At 43.6% G+C, this 25,920-nt stretch overlaps 1 protein-coding gene across 1 annotated transcript in view; it reads right to left on the reverse strand.

The window, feature by feature from the left end:
• LOC135213642 (cytoplasmic 60S subunit biogenesis factor ZNF622-like) overlaps window positions 1-25,920 on the reverse strand; it is a gene marked incomplete in the record, with an annotated part of 424,578 nt that overhangs the window by 206,620 nt on the left and 192,038 nt on the right. Inside the window, 2 exon segments of the mRNA XM_064247682.1 lie at window positions 9,238-9,412; window positions 9,742-9,912. Of these exon segments, the coding sequence (XP_064103752.1) occupies window positions 9,238-9,412; window positions 9,742-9,912 (346 nt within the window).

Here is a 25,920-nt window from a genome sequence, read left to right on the forward strand (position 1 = left end):
AAAAAAACCTTCAAATATTGATTATTTTGCATTTTTGGTGTCATATTTCATCAGCCAGATGAGCGTTGTAGGCGTCGTAACCCTGGAACATGCGTTGTAACCCTGTAAATAATGTCTGATGAATATAATTGAAAAGCATCGTAACCTCGGAACGTCGTAAGCCGAGACCGTCGTAACCCGGGGACTGCCTGTATTAAAATGCAAGAAGAATACTAAAGGGATTTTTGTCAAAGGAAAATCTATTTCTGGGGAAAGACCTGTGTCGCCCAGTGAAAGTTCCTGTAGCACTTTTTCTGTGAAAAGTTCATGTAGCTCACTTTTCTAAGTATAAATAGATTCTAAATATACCAGAGAAAAGAGCTAGCATGGTATGCTGAGGTTACTACCCTCGCGCAAGCACCCAAGGGGTGTTGGGTATAAAGTACAAGGCGAGTGGAAGCCACTATTCACAGGTCTTCTGGCAATTAGAAGATTCCTTTCCTTTCAAAATCCCTCTCATGGAGAGAGCCGTCACAAAGGCCACTCTTTCCCCCTCGCTCCCGCTACTTCTGGCCCGACTCGAGCGCCATCTGCATTCCTGGATTAGACACCCTGGCTTGGATTGGTTAAGGTGGGGAAGTTAATTAGAAGGGATGAGTTCACCGGGCGACACAGGTCTTCCCCCAGAAATAGATTTTTCCTTCGTCAAAATCCCTTTTCTGGGTTTGATCTGTGTTCGCCGGTGAAAAGGTATCAAGAGAATTCCCATCCAAGCTTACCGTATACCAAACAAGTCTATAAAGGAGGAGTTAATGAAACCTAAGGTTCATTTAAAAATAAATTTACTTATTTGCTAATTACACTAAGACTTAAATTATGACTTAGAACTAGTAACAACATGCCAATATAATACACTTAAGTATGGTATCCAGAGCAAAAATAGGAGGGTATGTACAGACAGGTCCATACAATAAACATGCCCCCAACATTATATATACATGTTCCAGTGGCAGGATAACGCCCAAACCCTCACGACCCAGTGGAGAGAGGTTCGGTGGGGAATACGAGCGAGGCAGGCAGGAGGGAGAGAGTATTAAGGAAAAAAAGAGATAAAGGGTAAGGAGAGGATTGACAGAATTCATTATTCAGGGGTGAGACTATGCTCCCCTGCAGCGATTGCTTGGGAATTTAAAAGGCTTCTAAGTTCTCCTTGAGATAGTGGCGCTTAAAAACTGCTGGAGATTTCCAACCTGTATACTCTTCAGGTCTTCGAAATTCATATTGTGAAATAATTAAACAGAGGTAGCCACTGCTCGGATATCATGGACGTGTGGGACTGAATCCGGATTGGCCTGTTTAATAAAGTAGAGTATTTGTTGTCTAATACCTTAAGAGAAATCGTTACCACCTTTCTCTCTAATGAAAAGGTGGCCTGAAGATTTTTCGGATGTTCTGGCTAAGAAGGATTCAAGGGTAGTGACAGGGCACAATGAAGTGTCCTGCGTCAGAGGGATGATTTTCCATGGAGCCCATCTGTTTTGTGGGTCCTCATTTTTAGCCAAGAACCTCCAATCTGGGGATAGTAATACTTCACCCGACGGGAGGAAATCTATATGGTCTGGATTCCTAGAGAGAGCCGAGAGTTCAGATATTCTGGCACCTGAGGCCATAGCCATTAGGAATAGTGTTTTTCTAAGCAGAGTTATATAGGAGCATGACTCATTATTGGTGTCTGAGGCTAATTTGAGTATGTCGTTCAAAAACCAAGAGACCGTATGAAGGCGGTCTATTGGTCTCAAGCGGGCACAAAGTTAATATTAAAGCCAACCTGAAAAATCTTCTTTAGGCTGACTTGATTGTTGTAATGGTACTAGCAGCTAGGCCTTTCTCAAATAGAGTTCTAAAGAATGAAATTGCCAGATTCATGGTCATTTTATGAGCAGCTGAGTCTTTTAGAAACTTAGCCAACTTTTTGACTGCTGAATTCATATTGCCTGAGCATTGATTCTCTTTATCTGATTCTATAAATAAAATGTTAAGTGGATCGATACTTAGCGTCCTTTTTGGGCAGGCAAACTTCATGAAGTCCAGTAAAGTTAGGGCATTCAGAATTCTTGAGGAAGCTGACACAGTCTGAGTTTATACTATCTGTGTCAGTTCCGGACGAGGGATCCGTTTGGGTCGGAGCTTCAACTCTAGAAAAAGCAGAAACCAATTGTTCTTCGGCCAGTTGGGTGCCACTAATGCTATTTGTCCTGTGAAAGATTGTAGCTTGTGCAGGACCTTCATCAGAAGATTCACCAGTGGAAATAGATAAATCTTCTGCCAATTGTTCCAATCTATGGACATCGCATCTGTGACGCAAGCTAGAGGGTCCAGGTTGGGTGCCACATAACACGGTAGTTTGTGGTTAGATTCTGTAGCGAATAGGTCTACTTGAAGGTCCGGGATTTGATTGCAAATCCACCGGAATTGACTTCTTGTCCAGGGGACCAGGCATCCCGACTCCATCAGGGTTGTTCCTCCTGGAAAGTGCGTCTGCAATAACATTCTTCACTCCTGCCAGGTCGGTTGCTGAAAGGTGCCAATGATTTTCGCTGCCAATGAAAAATATTGCAATTAGCATGTGATTTAGATTGCTTGTCCTTGAGCCTCCTCTGTTTATGCAATGTACCACTACTAGGCTGTCCGAGACTATCCTTACATGACTGTTCCTTGCCGGAGTTAGTCGTTTTAAAGTCAGGAAAACTGCCATGGCTTCTAGAACATTGATGTGGAACTGGCAGAACATGTCCGACCATGTTCCCTGTACTTTTTTGTATTGTGAATGTCCTCCCCAGCCACTCAGTGACACGTCTGTGTGGATGATCAGAGACGGTGGGGGGAATTGCAGTGGTACTGACTTGGCTAGATTTCTGTGTTTCGTCCATGGACGAAGCCTTTTTGTCAAAATGGGTGGAATCACTGAAACCTTGTCCCTGAGACTGATGTTGGCTCTCTTCTCCAGACTCGATTGATGTCCTTTAATCTAACTTTTAATAGGATTCTCTCTTAGGTACGCCGAGACACCTTTTTGTTCTCGAGGAACTGATTGGTAGCCGTGCTATCTCTTTGGCCTTTTTGGGTGGAAGAAGAGATAGCTTGTGTCTTATTAGGTCCCATTGGATTCCCAACCATTTGGAAGCGGGAAGCCGGAACCAGCCGAGATTTCTCCTTGTTTATCTGGAAGCCCAGAAATCTTAAGAATTCTATCACTTTGGCTGTCGATTTGCGGCACTCTTCGACGCTGGCTGCCCAAATGAGCCAGTCGTCTAGATAGGCTACTAACATAACCCCTTGAGTTCTCAGTTCTTGGACTATCGTCTCTCCTAGTTTGGTGAATATCCTGGGCGCAATGTTGAGCCCGAACGGCATGACTGAATGAGTAAGCCTTGTTTCCTAGCCTGAAGCCTAGGTACGGAGAGAAGTTCCTTGCTATTGGAACATGATAGTAAGCGTCTGTAGGATCTATAGAGGTGGTGACGGCCCCACGGGAAGTAAGGTCCGCACCTGCGAGACGTCAACATGCGGAACTTATCGCAAAGAATGTATGAGTTGAGACGCGACAAGTCCAGAATCACTCTTCTTTTGTCTGAGTCCTTCTTTGGGACACTGAACAGACGTCCTTGGAATTTTAGCCCTTTCACTCTTTTATAGGCCTGCTTTCTGTTAGGAGATCTTTGGGTATACTCCAACAGGTCCGCCGTTGGAATCTGATAAAATTTTATTGGCCAAGGGGGTCCTTTCTTCCATTTCCACCCCAGACCTTTGGAGACTATACTGTGGGCCCATGGACTGAAGGTCCAATGGTCCCGGAAGAGATACAATCTCCCTCGTACCTGCCGGCTCTCATTCGTTGGTTGCCAGTCTGTAACCTCTACCTCCTCGGAAACCTCTAATCCTTGGCCCGCCTCGTAGCTGGGAGCCACCTCTGGCCCTGCTACTACCCGCATGCCTGCTGTAGCTGCGAAATGAATCTCTAGCTTTGTAGGCGGGGTTAAAGGCTGGGGAGGTTATAATAGCTGTGGAGGTTGAAGGTTGTTTGGCCGGCGGCCTTTGCAGTAAGACAAACTGCTGCTGTGGCTGAGCCTTCGATGTCAAAGGCTTACCTACTTGAGGGACCGGAACCGCTTGAATGACTGTTTGCGGACGGGAGGCCTTGTAAGGATTGAATCTCCTTGGGCGTTTCTTGGGTCTGGCTTGATGTCTGGGGGTCTCAAACTTCCGCTTGAAGGGGAGTCCCCACCTAACCCGTAGGCTCTGGTTGGCTCTGGATGCTTCGTGAGAGACGTTGTCAACCTCTTCTTGTGGGAAAAGTTTTTCTCCCCAGATTGACAATTTAATTAGCCTATTAGGCTCATGCCTTATGGAGGCCTCTGCCAGGACATACTTCCTGCAAGCCCGCCTTGCCATCCCAAAGTCGTAGAGGTCTGACTGAAAAGTCTGTAGTAGACTTTGTCATAACCTGGAACACTTGTTCATCTTGATAGGTGGTAGCTAGTAACTCTGCCGTAGTGACAGAGTTGATAGATCGTGCCAGTCTTGTCTTTGCCTCAAATTCCGGCTTAATAAAATGGTCCGGAATTTTAGGCAGCTTCTTGGAGAACAAAGTAGAAGCACAATCCGGATCAAGTTTACCTGAAGTAAGCGTGGCCGGGGCTTCGTTCCAGAGTTCCCTACTTGCTGAGAAGAGAAGAGAGGTAGCCTCTGTCTCTTTTAGTACCGGTAGGGGTTTGTTCTCTGCTACTGCTTGCAAAGTTAGTTCCACTACCTTAGTCTGTACAGGGCAACGGAACCTGGACTGGGGTCTCAAACATGGTAAAGGTACCTTTGTGTGGCGTCAACCTGGTGTTGACGCAGTCCCAGTTGGTGGAGGGTGCGGTGCCCAAACAGCTTGGGCTTGGTCCCTAGGAAGATCACTGTCTCCTTTGGGACCTTGTCTACCCTAACTAGTGCGTGTTCCACTAGTCTGACAAATCCGGGAAAGGGAAATCGGAGACCCGGCAGGAAGAGCTCAAAGTCCTCCAACAGACGGGTTACGCACCCTTCAATTGTTAGCTTCCCATCCGAAAATGGGGCATTGTAAAGCTAACCGCCACGGGGGGTTGTTCTTTATGGAATGGTGGTAGCTTTGACGCATCCGGCCACTGACATAGCCAGTGCCGGGGATCCTGAGTGGAAAAATCCGGACATCATATCTTCCAAGGGCTTGATCCTCTCGGCCACCAAAGATGTTATCGCCTGGCCGAAGACGTCAGAGTCGGAGGGCGAGTCGTAACGACTCAAACCTCTCATCTACTGCTTCCCTAATTCTTCGATAATAGAAGGTTAGAGAGCGTCTTGTGATCGAAGCCAGACTCCGTTGCCTTGGACTTGGCGGACTTGGCTCTCGACCCTTTGGAGGGGAGAGAATCCTTGGCAGCAGGCGACTTAGCTGATGAAGTCGACGGTCGTGGGGCCGGAGATGACTTGGTCGCCATTGACGGAGCTGGTTTTTGATCCCTTTGGCAGGGATTTTTTCATAGTTTTTGATCTTCGGAATGACTGAAAGCGATCCTTCCCGAGTAGGGGTGGCTTAGAGAAGCCCAGAAAGAAAGAGAAGAAGGAGTAGGACTAAGGAAACTCCCTGCCTCACTTACCTCCCCACTTACCTCGTCCCCAATGGCCATGGTTCAGTGTGGATGCTGATGGCAGCCACTTCCCCTGCCATCAAGTCCTCCTGGTTCTCCGGAAGGGGCACCATCTCCACCCGGATGGCATCTATTATAGGGGCTGCCACTTGCGCCGGAAACAGACGTCGAAACATCTTTGAAAAATAAAAAACATCTTGAAGGACTTGCATGGACTGAGGATGTATTGGTAAGTGGAAATACGTTCTGCATGTGTACTCCAAACAAGTCTGACCGATCTTTGGAAAGGCACTGAAACCATGCTAGAAAACCAAAAAGTATGTGGGCAGATATTTCTTATAATTAAGTCTCAAAATATCCATGAATATCTCCAATTACTTAAGGAACTTTTCCCAAAGGAAACTATCTTAATGGGGACCATATTCAATTCCCCTTTATAGCCTACACTTTTCCTACTTAAAAAGGAGAGGGGGACTTATAGAGATTTTCTGCTCAAGAAGACAAAGGAAGCCTATTAAGAGGGCGGAAGATTTAAAAACCAAAAACCAAGTGGAGGACAACCAAGAAAGAATCACAGCTGCCCTTCACCGTCTCCACCATGTAAGGTACTGGTCCCAAGTCTCTCCATGCATGTTAGGATGGTGCGACTGTCTATGTCCCAGGAACCGAGGGGGTCCACAACTTATCCCGGAAAGGTTATATAAAAAAACAAGACTATCAATAGATACTCTCTTATCGCCTTTAAAAAACCCGATCTGCATAATCAGACAGGAAGCGAAAGTGTTCTCACTTCTTCCAAACCAAGTGAGTATAAGCTTGAGGACATTACCCTGCAGCATCAGAATTGAGTTACTTGTCTTCCTCGCTAAACTCCTGCTGGAGACAAACCCTGAAAGCTGGCTTTACAAACTCACTGAGTTGGCGCCTCCACTATTCACAGCTGCCGCAGAGACGTGACAGTGTAGCTACTGAGTAAAAAGTAACAACTCACAAGCTAGATTGAAACTCCATCAGCATGTCTGTCAGTCTCGAATTCATAAGTGCTAATAAGCATTTGTGTTGCATGAGTCAGTCTTCTGCTCTCCGCGACTTTATAAGAGACGAGATGACAAGCCAAGGCAGATCTAAAGGGAGATTTGTGCGTCCAAGTACGAGAAAATACGAAATGTTCTCTAATAGGAGAAAGTGTTGGTTCTCTTTCCAATATTTAGAGGGTGCCAAATTATGTGGCCTCTTTCCTGAACAAAATGAGGACACAGCAAAGCGTAATGTTGCAACAAACGCAGACCAGTTCGAACGAGTTCCTTCCTCCTCCAACTCCCATTTCAAACTCTTCTTCTGCCAGCGACGACAGGAAGGAGACAGCTGCCAACAGGAGGTAAACAATAAAGCTTAAAGGATTGCTCTTTCTTTGCAACCCTTGGCGACAGAAAGCGACACTTGTCGATAAGTGGTAACAGCAGCGGAGTGCTGTAGCGCATCCACCACGACTCGATGAAAGGAAGACAGTTTAAGTTGGCTCAGGACTCTTGTCAAGTCTGTACGACTCAACTACGCCTGCCCAAGTCAACTGAGGGAAAGAAAACAAGGCGCAAGAACATGGGAAAAATTAGAAGGCAGTGGGAGAGGAGCTACAACAACTCTCCCATCTCGTCTGAAAGCGAACGTACATACTTGAAACATTCATACGTGAAATGTTGTTAGAAAGCTCTGAAACTAGTATAATATCTAACTTGGAGAGAACTGTAGATACTACAGACACAGACAGTGTAGACTTGAAAGAGAAATATTAATTGAGGCAGTAGTAAGAGATTTGCTGATAGCCAAAGAGAAAGCAAGCAAAACAAACAAGCACTACAAAGAAAGAGGAATATGCTAGCAGACAAGAATGTAGAATAACCAAAACATGCAAGAGATAAACAGTCAACCGAAATGCTCTTTAATAGGAGAACCGACATATTTAAATGTGTAAAACTCGCAACAGATACATTATCATCTCAATAAAATTGTCTATACCTATATTATATATTAATAATCCTATGCATACTAACACCTCAAACTTGGTGTTGATGACGGCAAAATGTGCCTACAGAGCGAGGATTAACGCTTACCAAAACGGCCCTTATACGAACGCTTTAAGTCCTTAGGCGAACGCTTTAACGGTCCTTAGGCGAACGCTTTAAACGAGATTCAGACCATGAAAAGGGAGAAGTAGGTGTTGGGGGGCACAGAACCCCATTATCCTGAGAACCAACCTGGTTCCCTGGCAGCGGACATTACCAACTGTTGCAGGGCAGTCCTAGGCTTGGGCACCAACACCTTACTTCTAACAGGGAATGCGAAAAAGGGCGAGCGCTATGGAGGGATTCGAATGTTCCCGTCACGAACTCAGTTCAACTTGTATTAGAACAAAAAATAGGTTTAATGTTATGTTTTAACTTCTCGTTACGCTTTTCCTGAACCAAATGGGGAGCAGAAGGCGGAGCTACAAAGGAAGTCAAAATGCCTAGTCTGAGTAGGGATAGCTGCAGATGAAGGGACACTAACTAGGATTGAACTGACAGGATTAAGTCCTGACCTAACTAATTGCTTTCACAATAATATTAGTTTCCTGTCTTTCCTGTATCTGACATATTCAGGCATACATTTCTCAGGATAATTCCCTATATTCTTCACATCTAGTAGTTCCAAGATCACATTCTGTACCCTTGCAAGTACAAACTGAATGTCAATCAACTTCCAATTTCAACATCCTGGTTACACCAAAATTGTTCTTACATAGCCTGATGTTATTTAGTTTTGCTTCTGGTGGAAGATATCCTAGGAAAATTAAATTACCATACCGTAAACAGGTGTTAAACAGCCAAACTTTGTAGATTACCAACAATCACCTAACCGCAATGGCAGCAAGGAGAATTCTGACAAGAACTAAAACATTCGAAACACACCTGGTGGAGAACAGGTAAACTAGACAGTCATCCAGGCAGCCATTCGATTTTTTGTTTGAATGCTGACTTGCCTAATCAGCACGGAGATATAACTAACTTTAATAGTGGGTAAGATTCATCATAAATAATTCAATATTCAAATGGATGCTCAAGGGAATATTTAAATCATTAGAATCATTATTTAATTTCCTCCCTATTATCATCATTAGAACCCTTACTTAAATTCCTGAAATTATAACAAGTGTACATATACCTAGACTGTAACATTGAATGAAGTTCTGTTAATAGAATTTTTGGCATTACATCATAAAAACATATTCAACATTGGTACACAAAAGAAAATATTCTACAGATACAAATGCTGACAGAAAGATTTGCCATCTATAGGTGTATTAACTTCATTTCACTTACAGGACAAAAATTTTTTTAATCAGTTCTCAAGATATGGGATTTTGCTAAGTCGGACAACACATTTTATTTTGCAATTCTTTGCAAAGCAAAGCACATGACACAACAGCAATGCTGGTCGTATATAGTAACTCTTCCTTCAGCAAATAGCATCTGTATTTCTGAGTGAAAATATTTCATGAATTTATCTAATTTCTTTCTCTAAGCATACAAATTAAATACTTAACACTGACCTGCATCTGGGTATGTGGATGAATAATCATAAAAATCTTCATACTCCAATATCTTATCTCCTTCTATATTCATAAAGCAGTGACTTTTATCCTTCATATGTTTCTGAACTGCATCCAAAGTAGGACAGCGATTTCCAACCCAACTACAAGCTATGCATTCATACCCACAACCAATCTGTTACATGAAAGCTTTTCATTAATGTCAATACAGAATAATAAGTTATGCATATACATTCTAAGATATCAAAAAGTAACATAATTATTTATTAAATTAAAAAAATCAAATTTCTGAACTTCAAAATTACAATCTATATATCTTCAGAACAACACTGATTTTACATATCAAAGCCCTCAATAACACTGAGTTAACTTTTCATCTTTACCAAAAGCTAAGTAATAATTTGAGACTATACAATTAAAAACACAAGAATTTATTTAGAAGCATGAATCTCTTGCATCTGTGCAACAGTTACATAAAAAAATGAGTAAATTCTCTATAAATACCTTTTCTCCAAGATAAGTTAACAACCCCACTACATCAGTGCAATACTCCAGGTCAGGTATAAAGAAGGAATGCTGATTGCTCATGTGCTCCAGCTTTTTCTTTAAGGAAGCAGAATGGTGAGAACAAAAGAGGCAATCCTTCAATTCTATTGCATCACCTTCCCATTCAACCTGTTAGGAATATAAAAAAAAAAATGTGCCTTTCATTCCATTCATTCAAGATCAATGGCACTATCAGCCCCATTACTGTCCATAACTTGATGGGAACTTCAAACGCATTCTAATTTCAAAAATGTGTAAAAAACTAATCATGTACTGGTGGGAGCAATTAAACAATTAAGAACTCTTACATCCAGCAGCTAAAAATAAGAGAGTTGCAAAGTAGTTTCTCATTATCTTATCTATTCTACAAATTACCACAACAACACAAACTGTAAATCTTGTCTAATCCAACAATACCATAGCACAAAAGTAGTATATTTTCCATTCTTTTAGTTTAACTTATGTTACATCATTAATTCCTAAGGTAAAGGCAGTAGTACTGTACCATTGTGTACATAAGACTTTGATTAGTATGTATTGAATGGGATCAGTCCTTTCCCTGATACTATTAAGTTTTGTTAAATAACAAGATAAGATCATTTCATTTAAATTGTATGCTTAAACAACTTGATATTTCCCAGAACATAATTACGAACAACTAACAAACCACAAACTAAAAAACATCTAAATGCAATACAGTGGATCCCCTGTATTCGCGTTCTCCGGATTCACGGACTCACACATTAGTGGATTTCTCTCAGGAACATACCCCACATTATTCGCAGAAAATTTGGCTATTCACAGTATATTTTTCTATGAGAAATATCCACAAATTCGTGTTTTTTTTCTTTGTCAATTTCATCATAAAATGCACTTTTTGTGATAAAACTATTTAAAAACCAGGTATAAAAATTCTTAGTGGGTTTTTCTTGAGTTTTAACTACCAAAATAGGAGGTTTAAAGCATTTTTATAGAGGTTCCAACTATTCACGGGTTCTATCTATTCATGGAGGGTCTGGTACACATCCCCCACAAATACGGTTGGACCACTGTACCACCTTTCATTGGAAGCCCATGTGTACCACACATGTATATTGTACAAATAACAAACATATCCATACAACACTGCATCTGTGGTACTCTGGATATATATCCACAGAACCATACAAAGTTTAATACACTAAACATTTCATTAAAAAGGATACAGAATATTATAAATATCCTGTAAATGGATGATACAATTATAAATATATCCTGTAAATGGATATTTACAAAATATCAAACTCAAAGAGAAAGCAAATACAAGATCTAGGTCAGTCAGGCATCGTCAATGATAAAGAATTATCTTTGTACAATCTATGACAAAATGAAATGTTATGATTATTATAACAACTTTTCAAACAGAAAACTAAAGAGGGCATTTGGGGATGGCGAGGACAGTGGAAGAGTGGAAGGACCAGTGACAGATGTAATCTCAAAAGAGGTTATAAGGCAAATGAAAGATTGGCAAAGGACAATGTCCCTCAATGGTGCCAATTGGAATGAAATTAGCATACAAAGTCAAAGTCAAAGTTCATTTTGTATTTTCCCAAGGGTAAGAACCTACATTTTTCATAGATGGAGTACTCAGCACAAAGCGTCTGCTGACTTGAATGACAAAACATCCCTAACAGATATGCACATGAGTCACCTGTGACCTTAGTTGGGTCAGTTTGCCTATTTTGTGAATCAAGGTAGGCATGCCCAGGATTGCAAGTGCTGCTCTACCAGTACTTCCTATGCTGACTGCAAGTGCTGTTCTACCAGTAATTCTTATGCTATCTCTAGGTCACTGTGGAAAATGAACTTGGGTGGCCCTCACCTGTACTCACCAACCCTTCTTTGGGCATGTGTGCGTGTGTGTGTGTGATGGATGATCTTGTTGGCAGAACCTACCCCTAGAGGTTTGCTGCCATTATACCACCTGCTAGGCTGCTACTACTGGGCCCATGGTGAATGTATCCAAGGGCTTGTGGTGGGCCAAGTCCCGTATGTAGAAAAATGTGAAGGTTAACTGCCTCTTTCACATTCCCACCTTTAGGAGCTGCTGGACAGAATGGTCTTCCTGTATGCAACTGAGGGGCCTATGCCATATGCCATGGGTTTTAACTCTTGGTGGGGAAGTTTGTTTGCTCTTCTGTGGCAGCATATGGCCTGACTTTGACTTCTCTCTCCACCCAAAAGAGATGGTGTTCTTGGAGATCTCCCCTTCTCAAACCCTGTACATAGTTATGAAGAACCTTTTGCAGGCAGGTCTGTGAGGAGCCGTACACTTCAGGTAGTGCCTAAGGGCTCTGACTGGGCAAAGACTCATCTCATCCTTATCAGCCACTACAAAGTCTTTTATCAAATGGATAGAGAAATGTTCAACATTTAGGTCGGACACAGTGGGATTCTGGGTCTTAGCCACAAAGTCCAGAACTAATTCTAGAGGGAGAGGGCCACCCCACCTTGTGTGATACAACAGGATTGTAGATCTTCCACTCTCTTAGCCAACATAACAAGGGAGAGGAGGAATAAGATTTTTTAGCATCAGATCCCTATCCAATGCTTTCTTGAAAGGTTCAAATGGAGTTCTCCTCAGGAAGGAGAGGACCTTGATAACTACCCAAGGAGACCTTAACTCTGTTGGGGAGGGGGCGACCTCTTCTCATAGTGTTTGATGATGGCAGTGTATTCCCAGGCATTTGAAAGAGAATATAGAATATAACAGTAAAAAGTTTGAAAGATGTAACAGGAGGAAAACCTCGCAACTGCACCATAAATCAATTGTTATGGGGGTGGAAAGTAAGATGGAAAGAGAATATCAAGAGGCAGAGTAAAAAGAACAAAAGAAATTGCAGCTAGGGGCCAAAGGCATTCTGCAAAGAACCTTAAGTAATGCCTACAGTTGATGGAATATCCATTTACCCTGGTACACTTTGGTAGATGAGGGCCATAGGGCATCAAGGACTGCTTTAGCTGACAGCTCTAAAAAGTCTCTTTCACATGAACTGCTGGATAGTCTTCAACTATGAAGCAAGAGGTACCGCCCATTGTGCTCGTGAACCAAAAGGTCATGGGCTTCGGGATGTTGTCTTAGAATACCAACTAGGAGGTGAGTAAGTCTGCATACCAAACCACCTAAGGCCACACAGGTGCTATCGACATTATCCCGAGTCCCTGGGAAATGAAGAAACTGTTGAAGACCTTCCCAATCTGGGTAAATGGCCAGAGGGTATACACATCCATGTTGTCCCATGAGTGTTGGAAGGAGTCCTGAAGCACCATCCTCTGGTTGGGGACTGGAGGCCAGTACAGATGGGCTAGGTACTCCTTGCAGTGGAGGAACAGATTGGTTGTTGGTCACTGCCACAGTTCCAAGATGGATTTGGCCACGCCTTGGTGTAGGAACCCTCACTTCCTACTATTTGATCTGCCTTACTTAGCTGGTCAGCGATGATGTTATTCTAGCCCAGGATGTACCTGGTGGGAGGTCCTGAAATATCAATTTTTTTGCAGATAATTCAAGGATAATTTCTACATAAAAATCTGCAAATAGATGGAGCCATGCATCCTGAACTGTAAATATGTGGGGGTCAACTGTAGTGTAAAATATAAAAAAATGATAAGCCTAAAACAAAACAAAACAAGCTCTTGCATGTCAGATGTCTACCTAGCCCTCTTTACCCATCCAACACTGCATTCCCACTCATCTCAGTCAGGAAAACTTCTCCCAAGCTCCCCTAACCTTACAAATCAACCCCTTCTCTGAGTGAGTTCCTATACACAGCCTTACTGGCCCTCCTCTCCTATGGTGCTGAGCCATCCAACACATCCCCCCACCTTAGAGTAATAATAATAATAATAATGACAATAATAACAATATATATAAATAGCAGACCCTCTTCTGCCCACAAGCATTAGGTGACCTATTGCACATAGACAGGAACAACACTACAAGAAGTGACATTCCCTACCATAAAACATAGGATTCTGTGAGCTGCCCAGCAACCAATCATAATACTTGTCATATCAGATAGTGACATCATACACAGGCCCCCACCTCAGCAAGGCTGCGGCAGAGAAACCCTCAAACTCAGATTTTTGACCTGCGAGGAAATCTCACCAATCAATCAACAGCATGCACTCCTCCTCAGCCAATCAGTCATCAGCATACAGTCAGCCACCTGCTGACAATCTTGTACATACAAAATGCAGCTGATATTCAACTGCAATGATGATGATGATGCTAATAACAACAACAACAATAATAATAATAATAATAATAATAATAATAATAATAATAATAATAATAATAATAAATCAACAGCCTGAGATTGGAAGCTACAGAAGCAAAAAGGAGAATGGACAAGAGAAGAAAATAAGGAAATATGGAGATGTTACATCAGAAGCAACCCGACGGAGAGAGGATATAGAAGAAGGTTGGTCAACATCTGGAATGAGAGGAATAACACCCCCCAAACAACAGCGAGAGGCTGGCAGACAAGAATAAGGAACGTAAAGAAAAAGAACTGGCTCTCCACAACAGAAAGAGAAGAACTGGAGAGGGAAATGTCACACGACAACGAATTACACAAAGCGAACTGAGAGACGATGCCACAGAAGACGACAGGGATGATGAGGTATCAAAACAACGACACGAAGAAACACCGACGAAGTAACAGAGAGGACGGAATGGCTAGAGATTAGACAATGGAATGGGTAGAAAAGATTAGAAGGATGGAGCCAGATACAGAGAGAACAAAAGATCCCCTCCATGAAAGCTACAACACCCAAAGAAATTAAGAGAGAAAACAAGTGAGGTCATGAAATAATGGGCATATTACACACCACCAGTATCACAGAAAACAAATAACTTGGCATATGCAGGAGCAAGATTATAAGCAAACTGATGGGGATTCAAAACACCAACAACACCAGCACAACCAACCCAACAGAAACAAAACAGCAACCTCCTTGGAAAAGGCGCCTGGAAAAGCAAAATCATGGTGATGAGATCTGACTTGAGTAAACTGAAAGAGATGGCAGAAAAAAGGCTAAGAAAGCAAGAAAACAAGGGAGGAACTCAACGAGAAATACAAAGTACAAGAGAGGGGACTAAACAACACAATAGAAGAGGTAAAACATAAAACAGAGGCTTAAGGCCAAAGCACATAAGATCCCAATGGTACATGAACAGGAAATAAGGGATACCAACAGAACAAACTATTCGGAAACAACCAGAAAGACTATACAGCCAACTAAGAGGGGAAGACAACCACCCAGAAATTCCTGAAAGCCGAACAAAAGTAAGAGACTCTGGGAAAACATATAGAGCAATCCGGTATCACACAAAAAACAGGCAACATGGCTCCAGGAAGTCAAGGAAGAAGAAACGGAGAATAAAACAAAGATTCACAGAGATCAACGAGCAGACACAGTCAGACACCAACTAAAGAAAATGCCAAACTGGAAAGCCCCAGGTCCTGATTGAAGTCCATGGATACTGGCTCAAAAAACTTCAAGGCCCTACACCCACGAATAGCAGGACTACTCCAGCATTGTATCTCAAATCACCATGCACCCAAATGGATGACCACAGGAAGAACATCTTAGTACAAAAAGACAAGAGTAAGGGAAATAGCCAGTAACTACAGGCCTATCACCTGCCTACCAATAATGTGGAAGTTATAACATAGGTATCATCAGTGAAAGGCTATACAATTACCAAGAGGAGACAAACACCATCCCCACCAAACAAGAAAGGCTGCAGAAGGAAGTGTAGGGGCACAAAAAGACCAGTTCCTGATAGACAAAATGGTAAGAAGAACAGTAAGGAGAAGGAAAACCAACCTAAGCATGGCATGGATAGACTATAAGAAAGCCTTCGACATGATACCACACACATGGCTAATTAAATAAGCCTGAAAATATATGGGGGAGACACCATCAGCTTCTCAAAAATACAATGCGCAACTGGAATACAATACTTACAAGCTCTGGAATAAGACTAACAGAGGTTAATATCAGGAGAAGGATCTTCCAGGGTGACTCACTGTCCCCACTACTCTTTCGTAGTAGCCATGATTCCCCATGACAAAAGTACTATAGAAGATGGATGCTGGGTACCAACTCAAGAAAAGAGGCAACAGAATCAACCATCTGATGTTCATGGACGACATCAAAGCTGTATGGTAAGAGCATTAAGGAAATAGATACCCTAATCCAGACTGTAAGGATTGTATCTGGGGACATCAGGATGGAGTTTGGAATAGAAAAAAAAAAATGCAACTTAGTCAACATACAAAAAGGCAAAGTAACGAGAAACTGAAGGGATAAAGCTACCAGATGGGAGCAACATCAAACACATAGATGAGACAGGATACAAATACCTGGGAATAATGGAAGGAGGGGATATAAAACACCAAGAGATGAAGGGACACGATCAGGAAAGAAATATATGCAGAGACTCAAGGCGATACTTAAGTCAAAACTCAACGCCGGAAATAATGATAAAAGCCATAAACACATGGGCAGTGCCAGTAATCAGATACAGCGCAGGAATAGTGGAATGGATGAAGGCAGAACTCCGCAGCAAAGATCAGAAAACCAGGAAACACATGACAATACACAAAGCACTACACCAAGAGCAAATACGGACAGACTATACATAACACGAAAGGAAGGAGGGAGAGGACTACTAAGTATAGAGACTGCGTCAACATCGAGAAACAGAGCACTGGAGCAATACTATCTGAAAACCGGTGAAGACGAGTGGCTAAAGAGTGCATGGAGAAGAGGACTAATAAAAGTAGACAAAGACCCAGAAATATCAGACAGGAGAATGACAGACAGAACAGAGGACTGGCACAACAAACCAATGCACGGACAATACATGAGACAGACTAAAGAACTAGACAGCGATGACACATGGCAATGGCTACAGAGGGAGAGCTAAAGAAGGAAATGAAGGAATGATATAACAGCGGCACAAGATCAGGCCCTAAGAACCAGATATGTTCAAAGAAACGATAGATGGAATAACATCTCTCCCATATGTAGGAAGTGCAATACAAAAAATGAAACCCATAAAACCACATAGCAAGCGAATGCCCGGCACTTGCACAGAACCAGTACAAAAGAGGCATGATTCAGTGGCAAAAGCCCTCCACTGGAGCCTGTGCAAGATACATCAGTTACCTTGCAGTAATAAGTGGTTCGAGCACCAAACCTGAGGGAGTGATAGAAAACGATCAGGCAACAAAGATCCTCTGGACTTATGGTATCAGAACAGATAGGGTGATACGTGCAAATAGACCAGACGTGATGTTGATTGACAAAGTCAAGAAGAAAAGTATCACTCATTGATGTCGCAATACCATGGGACACCAGAGTTGAAGAGAAAAGAGAGGGGAAAAAAATGGATAAGTATCAAGATCTGAAAATAGAAATAAGAATATGGGATATGCCAGTGGAAATCGTACCCATAATCATAGGAGCACTAGGCACAATCCCAAGATCCCTGAAAAGGAATCTAGAAAAACTAGACGCTGAAGTAGCTCCAGGACTCATGCAGAAGAGTGTGATCCTAGAAACGGCGCACATAGTAAGAAAAGTGATGGACTCCTAAGGAGGCAGGATGCAACCCGGAACCCACACTATAAATACCACCCAGTCGAATTGGAGACTGTGAATAGAGCAAAAAAAAATAAAAATAATAATAATAATAATAATAATAATAATAAAGGATTTTGACGAAGGAAAAATCTATTTCTGGGTGATTGGCTCGTGTCGCCCTATGAAATATCCTTAAGTTCATTATTTCTAGGTAAAATAATCCTAAAATTACCAGAAGAAAAAAATAAAATCAAGAAAATGTCAGTTAAACTGACTCACTCACTCTATAAAGAAGTGTCGGTATGGGAATAGGGGCGAGTGAGATCACTACCACGAGTCATTTTACCATTTAGACCTTCCATCATAAAATCCCCCACCTGAGAGAGCTGATACTAAAGGGCGATGCGTCCGCTACTACTACTACCACTGACGCCAAGCGGAGAGCAGCGCCTCTAGCGGTCATCCTTAATAGATGTACATCTTGTCCTGCAGGGTGGGTAAAGAAAAGAACAGGTGGGTGGGTTTCATAGGGCGACACGAGCCAATCATCACTCAGAAATAGATTTTTTCCTTTGTCAAAATCCCTTTTCTGGGCTCAGCTCGTGTCGGCCTATGAAATAGTACCAGAGAAACAGACAAGATGGAAATAAAAGGACAAAATGAAACAAAATAGTAAAAAGAATGATATATATATAAGTGAATCAAGACTCATTACAGCATACTAAACAAAAAGTACTTAAAATTAGATTATACTAAATAATGGTAGGTCAATTATACCATATTAACATAAAGTACTTAAAATAGCTTATACTAAGACAATGGTAGCACATAAATAGAATAATGGTAATTAGAAACAGTATATAATGATTCACTAAATTAATTATTATTTACAAAATATACAAACTCATTGTGGTTCTACCCTAGCATAAAAATAAGGGTAGAAACACTGAAGCACATTATATGCATACAATGTGGGTGCCCCTAGCAAAAAAATAAGGGGCAGTCCACCAATAAGATCCTAGTGGCTAAGGCTAGAGTATCACGAAGAGCATAGCAGTAGGGTGAGGCATGTTGGACGAAGTAGGTAGAGGAGACCTGGATCTTATACTACAACACTACTGTGAAGCATCAGGAGAAACTATGTTTCCCGCTGCTACTGCTGAAAATTTTAAAGATTCCAAGGATTTCAGGTAATGACGTTTAAAGACTGTCGGTGATTTCCATCCAGTAATACTTTTTAAGATCCTCAAATTCATAGTTGGAAATAATTAATTGAGGTAGCTACTCCTCTGATATCATGTGCTTTTGGAAATGATTCAAGGGTTGGCTTGTTTAATGAAGTAAAAGGATCTGTTGCCTAATTCCTTTCACTGATAAGGTGCCACCTTTTTTCTCTCATAAAGAGAGGACCCTGAGGATCTGGAGGATGAACGAGAATAGAAAAGGCTCTTAAAGTTGATACTGGGCAAAGAGAAGGATCTTGCCGAAGTGGGATGACTTTCCAAAGGGCCCACCTTGCAAGGGGATCCTCGTTTTTAGCTAAAAAGCTGCGATCCGGAGAAAGTAGAAACTTCTCCTGAGGGGAGAAATTCTACATGACCGCATCTCTGGATAGAGCCGACAGTTCTGAAATTCTGGCTCCTGAAGCCAGGCTTAATAAAAATAACGTCTTTCTAAGTAGCATTATGAATGTGCAAGACGAGTTGTCAGTATCTGAGGCTAGTTTGAGGACATCATTTAAGAACCATGAAAACTGAAGTAGGCCTTTGAGAAGGTCTAGTCTAGCACAGGCTTTGGGAATAGACGTAAAGTAAGATTCTGTTAAGTCTATTTGAAAACCCAACTGAAAGATTTTCTTCAAAGCCGATTTATTAGTAGTAATAGTGCTAGCTGCTAAGCCTTTTTCAAAACAAGGATCTGAAAAAAGGAAATAGCTTAAGTTAACTGTCATGGTTGTAGTGTTTGAATTCTTTCAGGAAGGATGCTAACTTTAACAGCTGAGTCATATTGTCTAATAGTTGACTCCCTTTTATCTGATTCCAGAAAGAGGATGTTTTGTGGATCAATGTTAGCATCTTTTTTAGCGCCAAACTTCATGAAGTCCATAAAGTTAGGGTCTGAAGAATTCCTGAGGAAGCGAACACAGTCCTCATTTGTACTGGTTGCGACAGCTTGGGATTGGGAATCCGTTGAGGTCGGAGACCCAACTCCAGAAGCAGAGGAATCCAGTTGCCTTTTTGGCCAATCTGGAGCCAATCAGAGCTACTAGTCCCTTGAAAGTCCTCAGCTTGCTCAGAACTTTCAAAAAGAAGATTCACTGGAGGAAATACATAGATTTTCTTCCATTGATTCCAGTCCAACGACAGAGCGTCCGTGGCATAAGCCAGAGGGTCCAGGTTGGGGGCCACATAGCAAGGGGAGCTTGTGGTTCGCTTGTGAGGCGAAAGAGATCTACTTGGAGACCTGGGACTCTCTGGCATATCCACTGAATGACCTGTTCGTCTAGGGACCATTCTGACTCCAGAGGGACTGACCCGGGAAACAGTGCGTCCGCTATCATTTCTTACCCTGCCAAGTGGTGGCAGATAGATGCCATTTTGTGGCTTGTCTGCTAGAGCAAAGATGGCTTATCATGACATGATTCACGTGTTTTGGATTTGGACCCCCCTCCTCCTGTTGATGCAATGCACTACCACTGCACTGTCCAAAACTAGTCTTAGATGAGACTTCTTTGGGGAAGGAGTCTCTTCAGGGTAAGAAATACTGCCATTGCTTCCAGAACGTTTATGTGGAAGCTGGCGGAATTGAAACGACCAAGTCCCCTGAACTTGCTTGAATTGAGAAATATCCCCCCCAACCCCAAACCGGACAGGGAGGCAATCCGTGTGAACATTGGTTAACACCGGAAAGAGGATATTGAAGGGGTATCCATGGTTTGGCAAGATTCTTCACTTTTGTCCATGGACGGAGCTGGTTGCAAGGATCTGTGGGATCACTGACAACTTGTCCCGAGATTTGGCGTTTGCTCTTGACCGCCAAACTCGATTTATATCTTTCAGTCTTGCTTTCAGAAATATGTCCCGTCACTGAGGCAAACTGAAGGGAACCTAGGATTCTTTCCTGGTTTCTCCTTGAAGCTTGTTTGCTTTTGAGAAATTGCCTCACAGACTTGGCTATTTCTTCCTTTTGACCACCGGAATTGACAGATTGTGGGAGGATAAATCCCATTGGATTCCTAGCCACTGAAAACGAGACTCCGGAGTGAGTCTGGATTTCGTTTTGTTTATCTGGAACCCCAGATGTTCCAGGAATTGCACTACCTTCTTTGTGGCTTTGAGACATTCCTCGACAGTTGGTGCCCAGATTAACCAATCGTCGAGGTACGTTACTACCATTATCCCTTGTGTTCTCAATTGTTGAACTACTACTTCTGCTATTTTCGTGAATACCCTGGGGGCTACATTCAGACCGAAGGGCATCACTTTGAAGGAGAACCTCTGATTTCCCTAGTTTGAAGCCTAGGAATGGACGGAAGTGTCTGGCTATAGGATATGATAGTATGCGTCTGTAAGATCGATAGAGGTGGTGACGGCCCCATGGGGAAGTAAGGTCCGTACCTGCGAGATGGTCAGCATTTTTTGGACTTGTCGCGACGAATGAAAGAGTTTAGCTTTGACAAGTCTAAGATTACCTTCTTTTTGTTTTTGAGCCTTTCTTTGGCACGCTGAACAAGCGACCTTGAAATTTTAGATGCTTGACTCTCGCAATAGCTCCTTTCTGAAGGAGTTTCCTCCGCATAATCTGTCAACTCCTTTGATGGTATCTGATAGAATGACTTGTTTGGAGGAGAATCTTTGATCCAACTCCAACCCAATCCTTTGGACACGATGCTCTGTGCCCATTTGCTGAACCCCCACCTGTGACGGAAGAGGAACAGCCTCCCTCCTACCTGGGGAGCTCACTGTTGTTGAGCGGGTTGACCTCCCGCTCCTCTGAAGTGCTTGCCTCTTGCAGCTCTTCCTGTACCTCGTTGGCGAAAGTGACCCCTCGCTCTGCTTCCCCTAGAGAACCTGTTGAAGGTTGGCGAGACGGTGTATGAGGTCGAGGGCTGGTTCTGAGGAGACAACAGGAGAATGGGTTGTGTCTGCTTAGAAGTTGAAGGCTGCCCCTGTTTGTGTAACTGGGACAGCTTGGACGAAGTGCTATTGTTGCTGCTGTTTCTGGTATGGTTGGAACCTCCCTACCAGTTTTCTTCAATTTCTTTACCAGCAGCAGGGGCGCTCTCTTGCTTCCTTTTGGAAGAGATACCCCACCGCTGGGCTAAGGCTCTGGTTTAAGCCTAGCAGCCTCGTGATGCACCTCATTCACAGAAGCTTCTGGGAAGAGGTCCGCTACATGCTGGAAGCTAGAAGCCTATTAGGCTCGTGCCTAATAGTTGCCTCCTGCAATACATGCTTTCGACAATTCCTTCTAGCCGAAGAAGTCGAAGGCATCAGCTTGAACCGACTGGAGCTGGGATTTCTTTAGCCAGTATTTTAAAAAGTGGTTCAGTAGCATAGGAAAGAGCAGCCATCTCCGTGATGATCAAGGGAGTTAAGTGATCTCCCAAATCTCGTACGGGCGTCGAATTCTGCCTGAATAAGGCTATCAGGCAGTCTCGGGAGCTTCTCGCCAAACTGGTCCATTGCACAGCCTGGTTTCAACTTACCTACTGAGAAAGTGGCAGGCAGGTTCTCCCACAATTCTCCGAAGGAAGGAAAGAGCGGAGATGTTGATTCCGCCTCTCTCAATTGTGGCATGGGCTCGTCTTTAAGGACTGCTTGGAGAGTCGCTTCTACTATCTTAGTTGCGAACGGAAGAGAAGCCTCCCTCCTCCCGTGGCAAAGATAGTGAAGGGGCTCTTGAATGCTGGAGTTTGGTATTGGTACAATCCCAATCCTCCAGGCAGTGACCCATTTCCCTTTTGTGTGTGATCCCTACTATAAAGCACAGTCTCTCTAGAGATTTTATCTTCCTATTGAGAGCTGTCCACCGTCAGTCTAGCATACCCTATGAAAAGGCTGAGTCAGTCCGGGGGGGTAGAACTCGAAGTCCTCAATCCTTCTTGTTCCACACTCCGGAATGGAAATCATGCATCCTTCGAAGGGGGCATAAGCTGCCACCTCCAAGGGTTATCCATAGAGAAGGCTGGTAGGATTCATAAGGAGGTAAGCTGGAGTGACCAATACCTGCCAGTACCTGCCACAAGGGAGTTCGCTTGAGGGGCCTGAGTGAGGCCAGCGAAACGGTCATCATGCTCCCTAACATGGTTAGAGAGGTCTTGTATTGATTGACCAGATTGGTTGATGGTACTAGAAAGTTGAGCAAACATTTGCTCAATCTCGTACCGAGAGCCAACCATCTCTCCCACTTGTTGCAAAACTCCTGCTGAGAAGGTGGTGGGATCAAAAAGCACTAGGTTCCCGCCACCCCACCCCCACAGGAGTAAACCGGCCCCAGTGGATCCGGTGGATGCCGGAGAAGGCACTGGCTCGGCCGGAGCGCGGGCCTTCTCCTTAGAAGCCTTGCTTCTTGAGCTCTTTGAGTGAGAAGAGCTAGGCTTAGCCTTCACCGCGTCGGCGGTAGGATGTCGTAGACTTCCTAGCCGAAAGAAGACGACGACTTCTTGGAAGTCGTCTTATGGAGGGTCTTCTGTTCTCTCTGTCCTTCACCTTCGGGGCGGGTACAGAGAGAGCGGGTGAACGCCGAAGGGATCTCAGATCCCTTGAAGCCTTGAAAAGAGAGAGCGGGTGAACGCGAAGGGATCTCAGATCCCGTGAAGCCTTGAAAAGAAGAAGAAGAAGGAACACGGGGAAGAAGATCCAGGAGCGCTCAAGGGTAGACCTTGAGCGCCCCCGAAACACCTACCTCAACCAACAAATTCTCCGCACCTACCGCCATTGGATTGGCTCAAGATTAAGATGCAGGTTAGCGACGTCTGGAACAGGCTCCTGTGTCAAAACGGACCCAAACGCCTGCTGCACCTCCTGCTGGATGGAAGCTATGAGTGGGGCTGCTGAGATGGGGTCCACGTACCCCGTCGCCTTGCCTCCGGGGAAGATCTGAATGGCCAGCTTCTTATCCAAAATGTAAGGCTGGCCCTTGGCGGCGTTTTTGCCGAAGCCGCCTACCCAAGCTTTCAGGGTTGCTAGGGCGACTTCTTTCACGGCGGCAGCCTGAAAAAGAAGGCGATATGAAGCTTCTAACGGCGGAGATACGGTTTAAAGGAGCTTAAAACTAAGGGTAAATCATTGATAACAGGAAAATATGTCCAGAAGTTTACTTACCCCACCCAAAAAGCTGACTCACGAGGTCATAGCAGATGGTCATGCCTCAGGGTGCCAAACAATCATCCCGTTGTGGGGGTAGTGGCACACGGGGCGTGGGTCCTGCATTCCTCATGGGCACAGGGGTCATACAGTACAGCGTTACAGCCTGGATCTTGGCAGTTGGTAGCCTGTAAGTGGAGGGATACATAAGTATCAGGTACACACTTACAGCCTAACATAGACTCCGCTGCATGCCGGAGTATGTAAGTAGATTAAAACTAGTGCTCCCCGCCGCAATACGTGGTGGTTAGATAGGCGGTTGGTTGGGGTCTGCAGCTTACGCCGGAGACAGGAGAAAAGTTCCAACCAGGAGTGGTGAGGAGCCCACGAAACCACGACGGAGAACGACGGAGATAGTACGTAAAACTATAATTAAACCAATAAATCACCGTATCAGTAAGGGTATATCCTTATAGAATAAGATATGACTCTTTTCGACTACTAGAGGAGTGCGGGTGAGGAGCAAGCTCTCCTCCGATAGCAAAAACCAGGATATAGTAGGCAAGCAATATAGACCACTAGTAATTCCCACCCCGCCCGCTGGGGCTCCCGGCTTCAGCGGGGGCTCCGTCCGTTACGGTAGGGGAAGGGTTGGGAATAGGGGAAAGGAGGGAATCCCGGCATGAACGTGGCGGGCGAGAGAGAGAGGGCGGGTGGCCTACCCCCCCTTCCCTACTACTACCCGTCGGGTAACCCGGTACCCGAGACAAGTGGTCACCCTGGGCCCCAGCTGGTACGGAGCTCCTCTGGCCCCCTTGGAGGGAGAGGGAGGTAGGCTACGGTGGTTGTCATGACAACCGAGCAGATCCACCAGACCCCTCCCTACCGCATGGAAGGGAAGGGGGAAGGGTAAGGTGCCTAATGGGACACGTGATCGTAGGTAGCCTAGGACGCTATAGCAACACAACCACAGAGGGGCCACGTGAACCAAACTGTACCAACACATGGTACAAGGCACCTAGGCTAGCCTAACACCCTAAATAACACTGATAAATAACAAAAATCCTTCGTAAAAAGATAGAAGAGACACTTGAGTAAAAGAGAAAGAAGCCCAGGAGGAGGCGAACTGATCCGAAGAGCAGTCGACTACTCGGAGCCAGCAGTAGCCGATGAAGAGCAAAGAGCTGGATGCTGGGCGAGAAAAACACAGTATAGCCCTAAATACCAAACTAAGAGATAAAAGGTAAAAGGGATGGGCTGTGTCCTAAATCTAAAATACGATGTAATAAAACGATGAACGTAAAATAGAGCCCATAAGCATAAGATGTCCCAGTATGGAAGACCGGGAAATCTTAACAACACGAGGCGGCTCATGGCCGCCACGAGTCAACCGGGCGAGACCGTATATGACCTAAAAACGGAAAATACTGGTCCCTGGAAGACTGAAATACAAAAGTTATTACTTATGAGGCACTTAACTTTAGCCGAAGCAATAGCAGCACGTTTCCATCGTTGAAAAGGATAAATCCCAAGAAGCAAAAACAACACGAGTCAAAAAAGTTACAACTAGCGTTGTCGAGCTAATAATTAAGGATGACCGCTAGAGGCGCTGCTCTCCGCTTGGCGTCAGTGGTAGTAGTAGTAGCGGACGCATCGCCCTTTAGTATCAGCTCTCTCAGGTGGGGGATTTTATGATGGAAGGTCTAAATGGTAAATGATTCGTCGTTAGTGATCTCACTCGCCCCTATTCCCATACCGACACTTCTTTTATAGAGTGAGCGAGTCAGTTTAACTGACATTTTCTTGATTTTATTTTTTTTCTCTGGTAATTTTAGGATTATTTTACCTAGAAATAATGAACTTAAGGATATTTCATAGGCCGACACGAGCTGAGCCCAGAAATAATAATAATAATAATGATAATAATAATAATAATAAATAATAATACAATAACAATACAGTGAGTGAGTGAGACAAAAAAGAATGTAGAAGCTTGGCAGATAAGTTGAAGGAAGGGAACTTGATTGGCAAAAAAGCACACAAGGTAAAAAGGAATGCGTTAGGGACCGAAGAGACACTCAATGCAAAATGTCTACAGAGTGCAATTTGAGGCCAGCATATGGAGATACTACTTACAGGCTGTGAAAATATTGTAATCATCGCTGTTAATATTATGACATCAATGAAGAGT

This window comes from Macrobrachium nipponense, chromosome 43, assembly GCF_015104395.2.
Source record: "Macrobrachium nipponense isolate FS-2020 chromosome 43, ASM1510439v2, whole genome shotgun sequence".
NCBI classification, from domain to species: domain Eukaryota; kingdom Metazoa; phylum Arthropoda; class Malacostraca; order Decapoda; family Palaemonidae; genus Macrobrachium; species Macrobrachium nipponense.